This window comes from Echeneis naucrates, chromosome 10 (assembly GCF_900963305.1).
Source record: "Echeneis naucrates chromosome 10, fEcheNa1.1, whole genome shotgun sequence".
NCBI classification, from domain to species: Eukaryota; Metazoa; Chordata; class Actinopteri; order Carangiformes; family Echeneidae; genus Echeneis; species Echeneis naucrates.
In genome coordinates, this window is record NC_042520.1 from 9,549,934 (window position 1) to 9,569,590 (window position 19,657).

The following is a 19,657-nucleotide window of genomic DNA, read 5'->3' on the forward strand; positions in this document are numbered from 1 at the left end:
CATGGCCCCACTTACTCCAGCTTTATTTTAGAACAGATGCACACAGTGGAAAATAGACCTCTTGTAAAAAAGAAAATGAAAATCTACTCCACCCTCTGCCAACAAGTTTGGCCCATGCGGAGTACAGCCTATAATACACAACAATCACATTCAGAAGGAGGAACAAATATGAAAGGATGTCATTGTGTACATACAGATACACAGAGCCTTTCTCAACTCCACACAGCTCAGCCCACAGCTACTCCACTTTTTAATGGACCAGTACTAATCTTCAGAAATATTGCATATTTTTATTACACGACTGTAAACCTCTCAACAGGGACTCACAGTGCTTGACGTTTTCTTTATCTGAGGCCACACACAGAGCAGTGGGAGAGCAGCAGCACTCCTTCCTGATATGTAGCCACTCAGCTGATCCAGCTTAGCCTCTCAGCCATCTCATTAGTGAACAGCATCTACTGAAAGTGGTCAAATGCACACAGACATTGCTCAAGCTGCCTACACAAGCGCACACCCTTACATCAGACAGAGACTGCCGACCTAACTGTAGGAGTAACAAAGCACCAGAGGGCATTGGGTTATCTTCAAAACATTCTGCTTTATTCCAGAAAATCTTTTTTTGAATATACTAGTTTCAAAGAGGTACATTCAGCTTGGAGGTTTGGATTGTTGAGGCTGGAGATCCAAAGGGCTGGAGGTGATGAGGTGTCCCTGCTGTATGAGGCATGGCTGCTGAGGTGCCTGAAGGTGTCCACCTCCACCCCTCACAGACAGGGACAGTGTCCACAACCACAGAGCCTCTCGTGCTTTTTTTTTTTTTTTAAGACTTTTTGATTTTCTTACAAAAAGTGGCTGGAAAAGGTTGCATTAAAAATACAATCCGTTATTTTATACTTTTCATTAGACAGGCATTAGATTGGAAGAAAATAGCATCTCTGATGTCACTTAAAGGTTTTTCATTTGACAAAGCAGGCAGCCCCTCTTAATTGAGTCCTCTTGTAACATGTACATCTGGAACAATGTAAGTCTGAAGATGACGTGTCGTAACCCTCCTACACAATCCTTACATCAGAAAAGCAGACCGTCTTAGTAGAAAATTTTGCTGACAGGTGTGTTAATATTTCCATTTTTTAAGAACAAAGCAACTTTAACTTGATTTAAATCTCTGCTTGGTGTTATGACAGCCTGCGCCATTCTGCAGATTAACTGTATCAGATATGTCAGGCTACAATCAGAGGTGTGAAATACAAGTCCAGTTGTTAAAAGTTTTGTACTGGGGTTATTGTTTGAATAGAGATCAGTTTAGTTGTGAACTATAAAAATTGCCACACTAACCGATTCTGTAATAGTTCTAACATAAAACATAAATGATAACTGACCAGGGCTCATCACTTGAAAGTTAATAGATCTCCCACAAGAGAATGGAATTGGTTGAAAGTTAAATTTTGGGTGCCAGGAGTGTTTTGGGGGCTGCCTGTCTTTGCATATATGACAAAGACTTTCAAATGGGATTGGCATGGGTTCACATCAGGGTTAGAGTAACACAGGCTAAACTCAACTGGCACAAAGCTGACAGATTTTCCAGAATAAAAAAGATTTATGCAATAAAAATATAACATTTGTGAGTAAAATTACACTTAATAAATATGCCAAATAGAAAATACACGTTTGTGAAGTAAAGAAAAGGCGAACAAAAATTTCTAAACCGTATCTTGGAGTGTTTGAAATCATGGCATGTTTAAATGGAATGTATGAAGCACTACACACAAGAAAAGTAAGAACAAAAGGCCAAACTGTTCATAGTCCTGCTGGAAGTCAGCAGATTTAACCAGAGACAGGCGATAACATTAAACCTCACAGTAGCATGAACTATGATGACTGCAGGTCTGGGGTTGATTTTCTTTGCACTCCAACTTCAACCTGACGGAGACAAATTACAGACTAAGATAATGGGTAATGAACATAAATACCTCATTTAGGCTTTAGTGCATGTGTGCATTTATGTGTACAATGTGTAGTTTTGTGTGTACAATGTTCTCACCTATCGTATGTGCATGTGTATGCTTAGGCATATACTCATGTGCCTCAGTGAGCAGCTATGCAATGAATAAACCTTCCTTAATAGTGCAGGAAATGTCTGACTGAACTACATCAACAAGGTTCAAGTAATCCTGGTTTCCATGACACAGACATATCTGGCTTTACTCATCTAGTGCAGTCACACTTACTTATGTAACACATGCATACACACACCAACTTGTCATTTTCAGATCACAGTCGAGTGGACAAAATCATTTAGCATCATGTTAATCTTTTTGGCTTTGAGCAGGTGCTGTTATATATCTCTAAGTTATATACAGTAAAACACATATATTAAATTTCTCATCTTAATCTCTCTTAAAATTATCTCTGAGGTTGGAAGATCTAGCGCACACACACACACGCTTTTTGGATTGAGTAGTATTATATTCTCCATTAACTGTCTTTATATCTTAGTTTTCAATCGAGATTGTATATTCACCATTGGAAACAAATTATCACAACCTATAAACCAGAAAACTGTTCTAACAATTGGTTTGCAGCTATGAAATCATATTCAATCATTTTAAATTTTGAAAAATTTTGGACCTGAGGGTGAGTGTATTTTCTGAAAAATATGATAATAATTTAAATAATAATTTCTGAAAAACATAATAATTGCATAAAAGTAGAATGACATATGTAACCACTGAGTGGTATTATCATGTCTTAATAAAAACTTTGTAGGATAGTGGCTGAACGTCAGTGGAGTAAAGTGTTCTTTGAGCCTTCTTTCATGCAGGTGAACCATTCTTGGAGTGGATATTACAACTGCTTGTTAAAACAAAGCAGTTGAATAGAGCTACTGACAAGGCAGCCGTGTATGCATTCATTTGTAAGCTAGTATTTAAAAAGGAAAGAAGTAAAAGAAAGTAAACTCATGCCTATCATCTGAGTAGATATTTTGAAGAATATTACAGGGCACTGCCCTGCAGACATGCGTAGGGGGGGTTGGGAGCTGCGGAATTGAGCAGAGGACGGACAGGGCAGAAAAACACAGGTCAACAGATGGCTAAATTCCTTCTCATCCCTCCCTCCTCGTAAGAACATCTCTCTTTTTTTCAGCATTTTTCTTCCTCTTCTTCTCAGATCATCTCTAGCCCAACAAGCATGGGATCCTGAAGGTGGCTGTTGCCATCATCGTTGTGAGTCCTTGTTGCCTTTTACTCACGATCCTTCAGGTGCTTATAGGACATTGGTGTGACAGCTGCGATCTGAAAAAGCAGACAGACTTTACTTAAATGTTTTAAGTATCAGCTTGCACCAGCACGATAAGGTTGAAACGACTTAAAATCAGCCAAAATCAACAGAGACGTATTGATTAGACATATAAACAACACAATTCCCACCACCAAAGGACAAACAGTTATTAAAAAGTAAACACTCAACGACTTGCCCATGGCTACTGATTTGTTGAAGCTCAACAGGGACAGAACAGAAGGTTAGGTTTGTCTCTTTGTGGTTTACCTGGATGTTTGTAGGAGGCCACCCTCTGACAGCTACAGGGAAAATAAAAAGCAAGTTAAACTATGAAAACTGCTACAAAAACCTAAAATGGTTAAGCCAATGATATATGCGCCCTTGGATGACAGTAATTGGAGGACATTATGAATGACATTCTGACCTGCAGGGGCTTGACAAAAAACTGGAAACAATTATTCACACAATATCACCAGTCCAAGTATTCTGTATAAGTGACATTATGGGTAATGTGTATATAAAATTGTTAATTAATAAAAGATTATAATGACATTATTCAAGGATATATATTTCCCACTTTGACTTGTTTTTTTAACCTCTGTAATTCTTTAGTATCAGGATTTTCTTTTAATTTGGTGTCTCACCCCTGCATTTGGCCTCAGCTTAAGGCAGCATCGAATCATGCAATGAACCAAGCTCAGTTCTCACCTATGCACCATTATTTGCCAAAAAAGGTAAGAGGACGATCACCACCAACACAAATTCAGATGTGTAAAAACATTGAAACTACCACAAAGAAACCATCACAGACAAACAGTAAACACACATTCGGCAGGGCATGTTACAATCACAGACCAGCTCTGTTTCACACTATCAGTTAAGAAAAAAACACCACCACACACTCAGACATCATCGGTCCATATATGTGAGAGGTTGAAGTTAAAACATTCAAATCTTGGGGCTTTAAAAGCACATGCAGGGATAAATAAGCTGAGCTTCAAAAGGAGGCTGAAAAGAGCAGGTTACATTTGCATCATTTGGTATAGAAGTACATTCACATTAAAAATATTCCATTTGGTTATTATAATCTAAAAATGTTGACACAAGTACTGATGTGGAAAAATGCATCTCTTCAGCCAGCCAAAAGAAGTTCACACAACACCACACTGTGCCTTGCTGATTATGATCTGTATGCCATTATGCCTTTGACTCTGTTGTTAAAACAGGTTAGGGGACCAGGACAGATTGGCTGGGGAACTGGGGGGGGGGGGGGGGGGGGGCAGGGGCTTAAGTGGCCTGAAAGTGGGCTGGTACCTGCTTAAAAGACAGTATTGGACTCATCTGAAAAGGTTCTCATGAGCAGGGGTCTGGCCGAAGACCGGGGAGATTGCAGGCCCCCCACACTCGACTGAACCAGGTTCTTCTAGAAGGGTGAGGCAAGAGACACCAGTGACATCACTATGCTGACAGACACACACTTGTTGGCTTTCTCTCTCCACTTGTGCTCTCCCTTGCACACATACATACACAGGGAACAAACATATACAGATACAATAACTTCAAAACTGACAGGTGAATGATGAAATGTAATTCAGATAGCTTTTTAAATACCCTTTTCTTGCAGTAATAACTTTTCAGATATCTTCAAAAATGTGTTCAGTGTTTTTGGATTTCTCAGAAGAACATATTGCGCAACACACACACACACACACACACACACACACAACGACAAAATGCAGTAGCCCGCTGTGATTGCGGTGAGGATCCAGTATGAGGTTCTTTACTTGAGCTTCATGCAGGTAAGTTTTGGTGTTTTGACGTGCTGCATTCACCTGACCGAACATGCGGAGGCAGCAGGCATTGGAGCAGCACAGGCAGCTAGGAGAAAACACTAACTGCAACAGCTGGACAGACAAGGATGGAGGACTGGTTGCAAACTGCTTTCAGAGTTCGGAACACACCGTCCCAATGACCAACATTCCTCCCAGTTTAAGAAATGTATATATAAAGAAAAGCACTCAAGTCAAGGTTTAAATATTGGGCCTACCAAGGATGCCATTCCTGAGGTTTTTATCATTTATCTCATTTATGTGGCCTAATCCATCAGATCAAGTTGGAAAAGTGCACCAGCCCAAGGTAATTTAGGGGGTAAAGAATGAGTAACAACGAGAGAGGAAGAACTAAACAGGGGGGAAACAATCAAGACTGGCAGACACAGAAACTCTGCGTGAAGAGTTTTAAGTATAAGAAATGACAGACAGAAAAAGAGACCTCAGTCACTCCACGAGAAGCTGTGAGTGCTAGTGGTCTGCGACAACATGAAGATAGTAGATGTCCCCGAGGAAGGAAGGCGATGTTTCATCTTTAGGGAGGCAGGTCCAGAAAGGAGGAGAAAAGAAATAATAAGGAGGACACAGCATAAGTGGAAATTTTAAAGTGGTAAAGTGAGAATAGTAGTTAGGAAAACAAAAGGTGTGATGGAAATGTCTAAAAATAGTGTAAAAGGGAGCTTCTAAAAATGGATAACAGCTGTCTTTTACACTCTGTAGACTGAAAAATCCATTGTTTCCTTCTAAACATGTGCAAGGCATTGCATGGTTTATTACTTTTCCCAAATAAAACAAGTCGAGACACAATTTAATAAAACAAATGTGGAATGCACTTAAATGCAGCTGCTTGGAAAAGAAATTAGCATCATGGGGAGCTAGTTGCAATGTCAAAATATGCCTGGGAAAGTTGTCTTCTGCTGAACAGCGTTTAACGATGCAAAGAAAAAGAAATACAACACCTCTGTGCTTTGTCATTTATAATTTTTTGAATATTCCTATATCAAAATCCATTACCACATTTATGATGACTAATAGGATCATAGCTCTTGAATGTTACCCCAAATCACAGAATATATAACAAAGTGCTTTCGCGGATTGGATGTTTGTCTTGTCAGTTCACATTTCTTTCTTATCCTCCTGCTCTAACAATATAAGGGGCCGAAGTGTGAGTGTGTGGAGACCAACAATCCACAACAGCAAACATCACTCTGCAGACACAAAGATCCGCCCACCTTACATCCCACATATGTATTTCATCTCACTTGGAAATACATGAATGGTGGGCAAAATTAATAAAAATGAGGAATCCTTAGGGGGGACCAAAAAACAAAACAAACCAAAATAAATGCTTAATCTGTCATGACATTTGCTGTACATAGAAAACATGAACAAAAGAGAGAAATGAGAGCAAGAGAGACAGAGAGTGAGAGAGAGAGAAAGAGAGTCTAAATGTGTGTGTGTTTCTCTCAACTCTACCTGTCGAGCACGAGGGCCGCGGGGCTTGCGGAACACCACAAGCAGGATCTCTGGCAGTAGGCTGAGCAGGATGAGCAAGATGATGACCAGCCAGGCTGACACTGAGCTCAGCATGTTGGCAAACACAAAATACAAACGTTGCTGCCTCAGGAAGGGCCTGCATGACAGAAGACACCGGGTTTCACTGGCTGAAACTTAGGCAGCAGTTCCAAATAAATAAAAGGTAATATACTGTTAAATAGGTTATTCAACCCTGGCTTATGTATTTACCATATTATTCCACCCCAGAAGAAGCTAAAAAAGACATAGAAAGCCAGAGATCCCCAGATTACAAAGTGGTTGACCCATGTCCAGTGACGAGTGTCCAGAGCAAGCTAGAACAGCAGAGAAAAGCCACTGAATGCACATGTCAAATATCCAGCAAACTTTGCTTTTGCATTACTGGAGAGGCAATATATGAACAAAAAGGGAGTGGTTTACCTTTAATGTGACAGTGAAGACAAGGACAGTGAAGACAATTGTTCCATATGACCAGTTCCCAAACACCTGGATTAAAGTGACTTAATCAGCTGATGTTTTTAGGGCACAGTGTTTATTCAAGTGATACAATACACCCATTTCAAATGAGAATTAAATCAGATGACAAACCTGGCCATTGTCCTGCAGTGCTGGGTTACTGAACAGATAACGGACACCAAAGAAGAAGAGCAAGCCATGGAAGACTCCCAGTAATGTCCAGTAGAGGAATGGTCCCCACCGTAACATGGCATTCTTAGCAATCTCTCTAAATAAAATTATTAAAAAGAAAAACCAGTGTTTAACAGAATATTCAGAGTGTGAAAGGGCCTTTATTTGTTTTATTTTTTCCCCTCATTTTGTTATGTTGCAACCCTACACAAAAATATACAGTCTAACTAGAATCTAAAATACACACACACACACACATATATATATATATACATATATATATATATATATATATATATATATATATATATATATATATATATATATATATATATATATATGTATGTATATATGTATATATGTGTATAAATATATATATATATATATATATATATATATATATATATGTATATATGTGTATATATATATATTTTCTTTTTCTTTTTCTCTTTTTCTTAAATAAAGCAATTTAATTAGCACATCTGCTATGAGGCATATTGCAGATAAGAAAAGTTCCCAGGTTTACCTGTAGAGGATAGCATTGTCCAGCAGAACCTCAAGGCAGATGTGCTGCTCCAAGAGGCTGTAAGCCAGGATGGGCATAGAGGTGAAGCAGATGTTGTACATCGTCAGATAGGCCGCGTCATACAGGGGCTGGGAAGTATGGGAGCAGGAGGGTGGAGTGAAGGGGGAGGGGTTGGTAGGGAGGGGAAGGATGGATGGGGCAACCAGGGGTTAATTTTATGGAAAGGATAAAACTCATACACACCATCATACTTACACATACAGTATGCCATATAAGCAGGCTTACATAGATCTTTCATGTTTTTATGAAAGATCTAAAATGGAGGAGAGAGTGTGAACATATTTCCCCTCTCACATTTTACCAACCAAAATACCAAAACATTATCAATTATCTAAAAAGGATTATGCCTGCATTAATTAACACACAAAAAAGAATTACTATACATCAGGAGCAGTTTTGTATGAAAATAGCAAGTGTTACCATGATAATGGTACCACAATTTCATCATGTCCACATATAGTGTACCTTGATAGCAGAGCATGACAAAAACTGTATTACTTTGTAATAGTAAAATATTTACACTGTATTACTTTGTACAGTGTAAATCAGTGTATCAGTCAGATCTCAAACATCCCAGGGGCAGTGAGGGGGGCGGCAATCTGAGGGAAAGAGTCTGGCATTCAGAAGGAAGAGAACATGTGGATTCAAGGGACACTGCCTCCTTTCATGTTCAGACCATCTTTGAATCTCAAAATGGGATGTAGGATGTACTCACTTGCTGGGAATAGCCACAGAAGAACTGGTATAAAAACTGAGGTAAGATGAAGCAAAGGTTCTGCAGTGAAAAGAGAGAAAGAGAAGAGACTCTCAAACTAGTGAATAAAAACATCTATAAACATCAAATGCAGTCTTAAGTTCCCACATACTTTTGATGTAACTATAAAAAAGAAATTGTTAAGGTTAATTCTGTCACATTTGTTCTCCTTACTGCATTATTCTTAAATCAAGTGAGGGTTCCTTTAACTGGGAAATGTTTAAAGGCAAAACCAATTCTAAGCCTGAAAGCTGATAAGAAGTTAATGCGAGTGTCCATTCCTCCTACCTTGTAAAAGAAATATTGCACCAGGTGTGCAATGCGAACATAGTAGAGATGCCCATGAGCCAACAAAAGTTTCTTGAGGTGCTTTAGTTTGGGAATGGCATAATCACTGTTCCTCACTGCCTGTCGACCCTCTTTACCCTTGATACCTGAAAACACCAAGAACAAATAATTACACACCGTCTTTCCTTAAAAAGTACCCCTGCCATTTTGAATCAATTGGATGTGTCCAAGGCACCACATGATTTCTTACCAATTCCAACATGAGCTTCCAAAATCATGCTGACATCATTAGCACCATCTCCAATGGAAAGTGTGATTGGGCTGCCTTTAGAATTCTTCACCATTTTCACAATCTACAGATGCAAGAAAAAAGGGCAACATGCAAAAAAAAAAAAAAACAAAAACATTAAACCAAGATGCAAAAACAGTTTAATTAATAATGACTGAATGAATATCTAACACGTTTTAACTGATTATTCTGACCTGTGCCTTTTGTAGGGGAGCCATGCGGCAGCAGAGCACAGCTGTACAGTTAAAACAAATTTGCAGGAACAGGTTCTTGTAGCGGCTTGAGTTGGATTCAGAAGAGGAGTTGAGCACCATTGAAAGCGTGGCTCCATCTATAATGAATCCATAGTCTTGGTTTGCTGAAGACCAGCTCCTCCTAACACAGAACAGGAAATTGGACCACGTTTAATTGTCAGATTTAGCTATTTAGTTAAGTAGGAGCAAATGATCACATCTGGATACCAACCTGGTGACACCTGCTTTAACTGATGGTGCATCCTGGACTGCTTTCTTATGATATTCAATCAAAAGATCATGGAGTCGTTCCTCACGCCTCCTCCCTCCATCCTCCAGTGTGCGCACTGTCAGCTCCAGCAGCTCCGTATGTCTTTGGAACAACCTACAGGCATAACAGGTTGACTTCGCTGTCTCCATTTTATCCCCGGTTAGGACCCAAACTTTAATGCCTGCCCCCTGCAGAGCCTCCATTGTCTCTGCTGCCTCCTCTTGAAGCCTGCGGAGTAGGAACAATAGACAGAGAAGGGATAAAGGAGGAATGCTTACACTTTATGAGCACAAGTAAATCTGTAAAAAACAGGCAGATGACCCCTTTTACACTGTCAGCTGAAACACTCGAGAGGACGCACACAAGGATAGGGATCAATGTCATCACCTGCAGTTATAGAGGACACAAATACAGATGGAGGGAAGAAAGCATGAGCTGGAACAGTGGTCCTGCCAGCCTCCAGGTAAGTCACTTTTATGAACGACTGTGTGTTTTAAAAACTTATTTTGGGGCTGCAGCTGCAGGGGTTTCATCCTGACTGCGGTATAGCAGTTGGTGTAATAACACCACGCTGGTGTACTTGATGATAGTGGATTTTTTGACCAGTGGAAAAGAAGCTTTACTCTGAAACAAAAATTCTAAAAGAAAATGTATACTCTCTCAGACAGGTGTCATAAGTTGCTAGGGGAAAATGTGGTTTTAATCGTGCAAACTCTTCCCTGTAGTTTCATTTGTTAATACAAAAAGAGCAGTAACATATTACAGATATGTAGGTGCAGCAATAAATTGTTTTATCACTCTTGTAGCAGTTAATTCACTTTCTAATGTTGATGGCACTTAAAAAAAGTACTATTCTATGACCACTATGATCAGAAACCATGAAATGCATATATATCTCAATAGTACATCAAAACATGAAGCTTATCAGACAATAGTGATCATTGGCCTACTTTTCATAATTACTAGGCACAAAATGAAATTTCATTGTGCGAGAGCATTCGCTAATCTTTAAAGAGATTGATGAAAGGATATACAACAGCAGCATTACCATTTGCATGCAATGCAAGACAGTCAACATTTTAAACATCAACAGACTCATCGGTGAGAGGCTGTAGAGAGGTGTGAGCACTCACCTGTCCTCTACAGCAGTAGCACCTATCAGACTCATCCCCGTCTCCACTTGGTTGTAAACAGCCATGAGTTTCTCTTCTCTGTCCTGCAGAGCCAATCTAGCTTCCTTCAATCCTTCTTCTGCCTGGCGGTATTCTTCTTCACTGAGATGTTTGTAGGCCACACACAGTGTTCGGTAGCCCTCCTGAAGAGTGAAATATATGATCCCCCCACCCCCACGAAAAAACAAATAAAAATTAAACAATCTGACATTTCTGGAAATCATTGTTACCCATCATTGCTTTCCTATAGCTCTCAGATAATTTCGAAGATGGAGTGCATACTTTTTAAACTTTAAATTTGTAAAAGGATTTTTCTTTTTTTGATACCCACAGTTGCATTACGCTCCACATGCATACGGATTCTTTCAACCTCTTCCTGTCTGACACGGGGAAAGATAGATGAGTCAGCCCCCTTACAGAATAGCAGAGTGTCACCTAGAACAAAAAATACACAAGCATATGAAAACATTTAAGTGAGGGCTGAAGACAAACACTAAACCATGGTGTGTGCATAGTAAACTAAGTAAACTAAAACTCACCTGCTCTGGATCTGACTATCACACTCATTCGCCTTCTCACTGGGTCAAAGCTCAACACGTGAAGGAGTTCATACCTGTGGAAAGTACAAAAAGAATAAGCTGTAGTGCAGAAAGTAAACAGAGGAAAATATCCCTAAACAAAAAGGAGTATTTGTAATGACCGACTTACATTTCAACATCATTGTTCCTGTTGAGAATTTTCATGTTTTTACTCTCAAGACCAAGAAATGTGAAGCCATACCTACAGGTGGAGACAAATCATCATAAACCCATGAAGAATTTTTTGAATAAAATCTTTTCCTTGCCATTCCTATTTGGGAAGCTGTTGTTGAGAGCTGTTGCATCATTTTAACTCACTTAAGTCATAACAGCCCATCTCTTACCTCATGGCACCCTTGACCAGAGCAACCTCATCGGGTGAGGAGGCAATAAAACCTCTCTGTTCTTGTGGTGGAGAGGGCATCTCGCCATCCACCCCTAAGCCATCCACCTGGTCTGTCAGTCTGTCTGCTTGACCTTGATCCTGTTCTGTAGACTCCTTCACCTGGACTGTGTGGCACAGACACAGGGCACGCAGAAACAGCTCTTCCCTTTCCTAATAACATAGGATGAACATGGTATCATACATTAAAGTAAAATCCTCTCAGAAATTGCTCTTTCACTACTGTTCAAAATCATTTTTACCAAAACATACAATCTGTGTTTTCTTTCATTACGGGTCTCTTAACCCACTTCAGATATTTTTCAGTGTTAATTGTTCAACACTGAATAAAACAGAATCAGAGTTTCACATTTGCTGTTTGATAGACAGGGGATGACTGATAAGGTTTGATTAGCTTGTTTCTCTGATAACTTCAGCTCTAGACATCCAATTAATAAAACATTTATTTGGCTAAAATATACAGAAAGAAATAACCCAGAGATAAGCAGTGTATCAAGCCTAAAAAAAAAAAATAAAAATAAAAAAATCAGGGGGTGACCATGTCGTGGAGGCATAATAGGTAGAGTGCGCGCCCCCTAAGCAGGAGGTTACAAGGTCCTCATCTACGATGCTGGTTCGGGTTGCTGTCTGTTTTATTTGTCACGTCATTCTCCGTGCTCAGCGGGGACGTGATGTGACTGGCACGCAAACCCATGAAATGGGCCACAATCTTCATGAAAACTGTGCATTTTTTTATTTTAAATTGATGGAAACATCAAGTATAAAGCAAGTTCAGTAAGAAATAGTAATGGTCTGATCATTTTATACATTTTAACATATAAAATTTGCATACTATGCCTTTAATAAGTATTATATTGACTCACATGGAACCATAAACAGTAGCTAGAGTGTAGATAAAGCCCTTGATTTACAACCATATGATTAAAATAACTTCTAATCAGCACACGTTGAAGTGTCACAGTGTGTATGTTATCGGTTGTTTATATCAAGAGCACACAGTCACTTTGCTCCATGTTCAGTCCATATGTTTAAATGCCATAAAGAGAGACTTTACATGCCTGTGAAGGGTCTTTCTTTGCAATGAGCTATGTGATGACCATATGTTGCTGCGTGTGTGACTTTTACAACAGATGGAGGGACACCACAACACCCACCCTGCCAGCTTTCTGCTGTAGTTTGTTCAAAGGTCCATCTGTGACGCAGAACCCATCCAACTCTGAGCTTGCGTCCTGGTACTTGTACTGGAAGCCGTCGATGCAGCACTCAATGAACTCCATGTTATTCTGAGTGAGTGTACCCGTCTTGTCTGTGAAGACATACTCCACCTGCAGGCAATGAGATAAAAATGCATGGCAGACTCTTCCAATGCCATCAAGATCTAGTTGCCCATTTCACAGGCTCCAACAATAAGATTACTCCCAGAGAGAGAATTATAGTGCACTAATCAGTTTAACCAAGCATCAACTTTAAATTAAATAATCATCTTGCAAACCAAGTGTGACTGATTTACGGCAACACTGAGATAAAAGTGTGATTAATAAAAAAAAAAAGAAGAGAGAGACAATCAGATCTGCACAGCCAATCTGGTATTATATTTCATCATATATCATATTTTACAGTAGCAGTGTGTTAGCCACATATTTGTTCCCCAGTTTTTACTGTAATTTCTTTACCTGTCCCAGCTCCTCATTCAGGTCTGAAGTGTTGACCAATGCACCCTCTTGGATTTCTGGGTCAAAGAAGTCCTTGTCCCATGTAATGAAAAAGGATCCCAAAAACTTTTGCATCTCCACTGTCACATACATGGACACTGGAATGATGAAGTTGAAGAGCACCATGAAGGACAGGAAGTCAGTCAACACTTTCACACCCTGTGGATACAAAAAAAACGTGTGTCATGCCTGATTGATGAATCAATAATCTTTGTCATATTCATGACTATGATTCATGTAAATAATTGTTGTAAATAATTTAAATTGGTTTACAATAAAATAAGATATTGAATCACTTCACACTAAGAACTATAATTAAATTCTTGCATTCAAACTAATGCAAGCAGGAAACATTTGTGGGACCTTTATCGAAATTGCAACCATTTTAAATTTAATACACTCAGTGCCTCAGATGGAAATTACTAGTCCTAAATTATCCAAACAACAAATATTAAACATGTACAAATCTCAGTGTTGCATTTGTGTTCGAATTTCACTGAGGAGTCAGGCAGCCTTGGAAACAGCCCATGTCAGTTCCATGTCAATCTTAAGTTTTACTGGTGTTTATCTAAAGAGACTTAGTCTCATAAAGCACTTTAATGTGATGGATAAAGCCATGTGCCCAGAAGTTACAACTATGAGCCATCAGAGGGTATTTACTATATTATACACATAATAACAGTCTTCAATACTGGCACTTTGTTTATGCTATTTGATGCCTTTCTGACACTTAACTTAGTGTTTGACAACAAGACAGGCAGGTTACTAAAATATGTACTTACCAGAGGAATGTTCTTCTCTGTATCGGTTTTCTCATTATACCATGGCTCATCTTGTCCGGGTTTACTCTGCCAAACATACTTAAGTGTAGTGCAGACAAGGGCCTTGCTTACCAATATGCAAAGGTAAACAAGAAGGAAGGCGTTGATAGACCTGAAAATGCAGGAAACTAAATGAAAGAGTGCCAAAGATATGTCACGTACTTTAAATTTGTTAACATTCTTTTCTCTGAACTTACTTCTCCACAGCAGAGCGTTTTTGAGATTTACCCTGGTAGTTGAGAGCCATCTTTGTCTCCATCCCAGTGTAAACTGCAACACCTTAAAAAAAAAAAAAAAAAAAAAAAAAAAAAAGGAAAAAGAGGAGGGATAAAATTTTTAAGGTACCAGGCCACATTCAGTAATAGGTTATAGCCTATTGTAATGAAGTGGATATCATTTGACCCACCACATATTTTCTGCGTGTTCTTCAAAGTTGCGCCTTTCAGCAGCAGGTTTTCTGGGCCCAAAGACCTGCACATTCACGTCAGTATATCAATCAGTGTAGTCATCTATAAGCTGTGCAGTTCAAACACTCCTATTCTCTAATTGGAAACCTGGCAGGCAAGCTGGCATCTACTTTAAAATACGCAGTGATAATATACTGTATGACTGCAGTCTGGGCTTACACAAGTCCCAGTGTTCTTGAGAAGGACACTGGCATTTGTTTTGTTTCTATGGTTGTTACAAAGCAGTCAATGATAAATGCCTGTGGGACTGCTTTGGAAGCAGTGGCAGACACCATGCCAACCTCTTTTCATTTTAATGCTTGTCTGCAATGAAGGATCGATGGATTAATGATTTGTTGGTGAGGCAAAGGGAAACAAATGAGTGCTTAAGCAACTGAGTTTTGATTTTTCTCTCACTTTAAGTGAGCTGAAATGGTTGTGCATGAATCCTCTCACCTCACTGCAGGCTCCTGATTATTTGTATAGATGTGCATACGGCCAACAAACCTGGAACAAAAACACACACACACAATCAGAAAATGGCATATTTAAAAAGCATGCACAATTTGTTTTGCTCATTATTTAATCTATTCAAACAAGAATAGGCTTGAGCTTGAGGTACCAAAGCCAAGCAGAGCTCTTTTAATTAACAAGACACTAGGCACTTTGTGCTTTGACATATGACACAGAGCAGGCCACAAAAAAGTTGGATTTAGAGAGGGAGGACAGAAAATACACTTCAAAATAAATTACAGGGAGCAGATAGCACACATGCACACACTTGCAAAATTTGTACACAAAAGTAGTGGAAAAGAAAATTTTAAATTTATATAATTTAATACATACACAGACACACATAACAGAAACATCACTTTTTTGTAAAAGGAAATGTAATAAGTTTTAGAAAAAAATTTATTTAGAAGAGTAAAACAATGGCATCACATGAAAGCCAGTTTTGAAAAATGTATTTTCGTCATTGAGAAAAAGAAGTCACTGATTGTGCCATGTTTGTCTCCTCAGGCAGGTTGTACCAAAGTCAAGGAGCTGTGATAGCAAAACACTGTTCCCTCTAAATTTAAGCTTCAGTTTTGGAACAGCTAGAAGGGGCCTGGATCCAAAGCTACATACTGGCTAAAATTTAATTTTCAATTGAGTCTGAATAATAAGTATTCAATGCTATAGTTTACTTAGCATGTCTCAGACGCCATCCTGATGTCTGACTTAATGACAATATTTCAACTCTTTGCCCTAAGGGGGAGCTGTTGTTTCATTGAATTGGGACCTTTACAAGTAAAAAAAGAGTTGATCCTGCTGAGCAGATGAATAAGCATTGAAAATACTGGGCCCTCTTCAAACATTTCTCATATGAAGCTAACAAAACATAATCGAGACAGTGAATTTCCAAAATCTCTCCACTAAGTAGACTAATTATTAGTTATGCAGGACATTTTCAACTGGCTTTGAATATTCAATTTCCAAACCATCTACAGGCATCAAATTCTTGTAGTGTAAATCTGCTGGGGCCACATGATGAGTACATACTTGTAAAGGTCAGGCTGTGGCTGTTCACACTCAATGGTGGCATTGAGAGATTCCAGATCCCTCTCTGCATCTGGCACTGTGTAGTGTGTCTGAAAAAGGGAGAGATATAAACTGTGAGTATGAGCCTTCTTAAGAGATCCTTTTAACCAATGAAACATATATATTAGATAAAATGCAAACATGGATTCCAAGACACAGAGACTGACACTTGGGGACAAACATGAGAAAGTTTTCTTCAAACAAATAAAGTTTCATTATATTTCAATTTTATCTGTGACAAACACAACCAGTTTTCTCATGTTCTCCAGATATTACTGGAGAAAAAGGCAAGGAAGTCAAATATTGTTCAGAGGGTTCACCCCAACACTGTTCCTAAAGTGGTGCAGTTCTAGATTTTTCTTTCTTCATATACATGCATACATACATGTCAAATACATGAAATAAAAAACTGTCAAAATAATCCAACTAACTATTAATGCTCCAAAATGTGCACTTCCCTTCTAATACCCTAATAATCATCATATTTACAAAAAAATTTAATATAAGTAGGTGAAATATTTTCTTCCAAACCTAAATGTTGATGAAAATACTTAAAAATATTACAAACTAACCATCCTGTAATGTACAATTGGTAAGAGCAGAGATGCCCATCTTACTTTATGGTTGGACTCTCCATCAAGACTTGCTGTGGTGACGTAACACGTGCCATCGTCTCGGCTTGACTGCAGCAGGATCAGATCACAGGGAAAGGTCTCGTCTTCATCCACCTCGACAACATCCCCAACCTGGTCAAATACCACGGGCAAATAATTTTCAGTTTGCTCTTTCCTAACTCTTCTTATGAGCTCATGGCTGTCAACTTCTTATTAAGTTGTTGCTGCTAATGTGTTAGCCAACATGATATAATCCTCCACTGACCACTGGCCAATATTTACTCATCTCTTAGCTCTGGTTTGGTCTGCAAGTAATGAAGGGTTATGGATATCTGGCTCTCCTTTGCTTGTAAAATGTTTATTTACAATCTGACTCCTTTAGCACTAGGAGGTATCTTACAGCTAACTTGTGTAAAGCTGCTGCGCAGAGAGCAGCTGTTCACAGCTGTACATAAAACAAGACTGTCTTGGATTTGACAGCTGGATGTTAATTCTCAGTTGTGTCAGCAGCACCAGTAGCCCTACAATCCCACCAGGAGTCATTCGGGTCACTTAAGATTACTGACAAAATAGCGCAATCTTTCCAACATGCCTCAACGGTTTGATTACTGTTACCATAAGAAAAGACATAGGGTTGCATTGAAGAAATAACCTGTACACAACACTCTGTATACATCAATTATAGAAACCTGTTTGAAAATATAGTCAGTTCAGTTGTGCCAAGCTTCTTCCTAGCCATGTCTCTGAGGAAATATTTTAATTCAGTGGATCTAAGCTAAGATGTGACTGCTGAAAAGTACCTTAATCTTCTCACTCTCCTTCCGTATCCTGCTTCCATCCTCTAGTACTGTCACTGGGTATTTATTCACCTCATTGTCAGCTTTGTGTCGTAGCCAGTCCTCATAGCCCTATGAAAACATCAAAATTAGAACTGCATTATTTTGTTGATGAACACATACAATATAATCCATACATTTTGTTAGTCATAATTATGTGAAAAAGATTGATTGCAGCAGCAGAATGGGGCATTGTTGGTCCAGCAGCACATTAGAACAGTATACCATGAAACAGTACTAGCTCAGGTTAAAAAAGAAATAAATGATGAATGGATGATGGTGCAGAGATGTAGTGGGTAGAGAGGGAACCCAGAGTGTGTGCCCAGGCAAACCTTGAGCCAAAAAACTAGGACTGCTGGAAAAGGTAATTGGAGAGGAGAGAAAATCTGGATGAGTGATGCAGAGAGATGATGCCAAGTGGATGAAAATGGGGGAAGAGGGAAGGCATTCCATGGATGGTCAGTTGAACTACACAGTTCACTTCAGCCTGACTAATTGGGTCAGACAGACCGCCTTGGTGTCCCACTTCAAAGCTGGCTGAAGGCAGTCCAGTGCTATCAGTGCGCCACATATATTTTCAGAAGGAAGTCCACCCACTATTGTGTACTTCAAAGCCCCAGTAGCAAACTAACTAAAAGCCAATGCTAAAACAATACATCTAAAGCTTGGACAAAGCAGCAACAACAAGTCAAAGGAAGACATTCCCCTTGATAATTTGTATCTCTTTTATAGACTTGTTTTCTCTCAATTTACTTACAATCCCAGAACTGAACCCAAATCAGAACTCTCCAGCTGAGCATACAAATACACAACCCAAGAGAACATTAGTCACATACTTTATACAAAAATCACAGCAAGGGAGTTGTGAAGACCAGGGACTTATCATATAATATGGAGAGGGAGGAAGGATAAAATGTAATGAGAGAATACAGGGAAATGAGGACAGGGGAGCAGGGAAAACAATGGCATGTTTACTCATAAGGTAGTGTCTTACCTGCTTAATAGCTGTTACTGTGATCACAAAAAATAAGGGTAGGCCACTGGTGACTGGGCTGGTTGGAGTGTCCACTATCACCTGTTGAGAGGGAAAATAATTAAATTGAGAGACACTCAATGATGAGCATGTGACCTTCAATCTGATAAACTATGAATTGAATACAATATGTCAAAACCAAATCCAACTGCAGCACATGTGCGTCATAGTTACTGAGAGAGGAGTGTGTGCCCTCTAAATGTAGGGCAGTCTGTTTCTATGAGGCATATCTACCATTCCTTAAATTTGTTTATCAGTGGGAATCACAGGAATACATTTTGAAGGAAAAGGTCACGAACCAAGTGTGTTCAATCTGCAGTCATGTCAACACTTCAGTGTACCTCCAGCATGGGAGAGTGTTAACACAAAACTTTGTTGCCTTGCCTTGAACTATGTGGGAAGGAATCTAGCAATACAATGTGTGTGCATGCCTTGTGCTTTTTATGTATGTGTGCAATAAGAAAGAAGTGGGTCTGGTCCTCAGGTAATCCCAAGCCATTTCAGAGCAGCGCCTGACCAAGGCTCCAAGCTAAAACCTCAGCAGATAAATGGCCTTGTGTGTTTGTGCATTTCGTAAAACCATCATATGATGGATTTATTCAGGCATTTCTGGTCATGAATGCAGTCTGGTCTCCCCCTGAGGTGGTGTGCCTATTACAGCTCACACAGACAGGTTCATCCAAGGATTTGGTATTCTGACCAGCAATATTACAAGCTGCCAGATACACATCAGCTCAAGTAAGAGCAGGAGACGTGTTTTGAAGCAGTG

At 39.2% G+C, this 19,657-nt stretch overlaps 1 protein-coding gene across 1 annotated transcript in view; it reads right to left on the reverse strand.

Moving 5' to 3' along the window:
- Positions 1-796: 796 nt before the first annotated feature.
- atp11c (ATPase phospholipid transporting 11C (ATP11C blood group)) overlaps positions 797-19,657 on the reverse strand; it is a 39,377-nt gene continuing 20,516 nt past the window's right edge. Inside the window, exons 4-32 of the mRNA XM_029513254.1 lie at positions 18,850-18,930; positions 17,820-17,927; positions 17,023-17,151; positions 16,367-16,455; positions 15,281-15,331; positions 14,785-14,849; positions 14,576-14,657; positions 14,340-14,490; positions 13,519-13,716; positions 13,000-13,170; positions 11,920-11,998; positions 11,787-11,880; positions 11,573-11,644; positions 11,404-11,477; positions 11,196-11,299; positions 10,826-11,007; positions 9,654-9,920; positions 9,383-9,560; positions 9,150-9,252; positions 8,900-9,045; positions 8,573-8,632; positions 7,798-7,925; positions 7,233-7,368; positions 7,065-7,130; positions 6,855-6,958; positions 6,585-6,741; positions 4,594-4,702; positions 3,547-3,578; positions 797-3,293 (exon numbers count right to left, since the gene is read on the reverse strand). Coding sequence (XP_029369114.1) covers positions 4,598-4,702; positions 6,585-6,741; positions 6,855-6,958; positions 7,065-7,130; positions 7,233-7,368; positions 7,798-7,925; positions 8,573-8,632; positions 8,900-9,045; positions 9,150-9,252; positions 9,383-9,560; positions 9,654-9,920; positions 10,826-11,007; positions 11,196-11,299; positions 11,404-11,477; positions 11,573-11,644; positions 11,787-11,880; positions 11,920-11,998; positions 13,000-13,170; positions 13,519-13,716; positions 14,340-14,490; positions 14,576-14,657; positions 14,785-14,849; positions 15,281-15,331; positions 16,367-16,455; positions 17,023-17,151; positions 17,820-17,927; positions 18,850-18,930 — 3,180 coding nt within the window. The 3' untranslated portion in view covers positions 797-3,293; positions 3,547-3,578; positions 4,594-4,597. The remainder of the gene's footprint in view (positions 3,294-3,546; positions 3,579-4,593; positions 4,703-6,584; positions 6,742-6,854; positions 6,959-7,064; positions 7,131-7,232; positions 7,369-7,797; positions 7,926-8,572; positions 8,633-8,899; positions 9,046-9,149; positions 9,253-9,382; positions 9,561-9,653; positions 9,921-10,825; positions 11,008-11,195; positions 11,300-11,403; positions 11,478-11,572; positions 11,645-11,786; positions 11,881-11,919; positions 11,999-12,999; positions 13,171-13,518; positions 13,717-14,339; positions 14,491-14,575; positions 14,658-14,784; positions 14,850-15,280; positions 15,332-16,366; positions 16,456-17,022; positions 17,152-17,819; positions 17,928-18,849; positions 18,931-19,657) is intronic.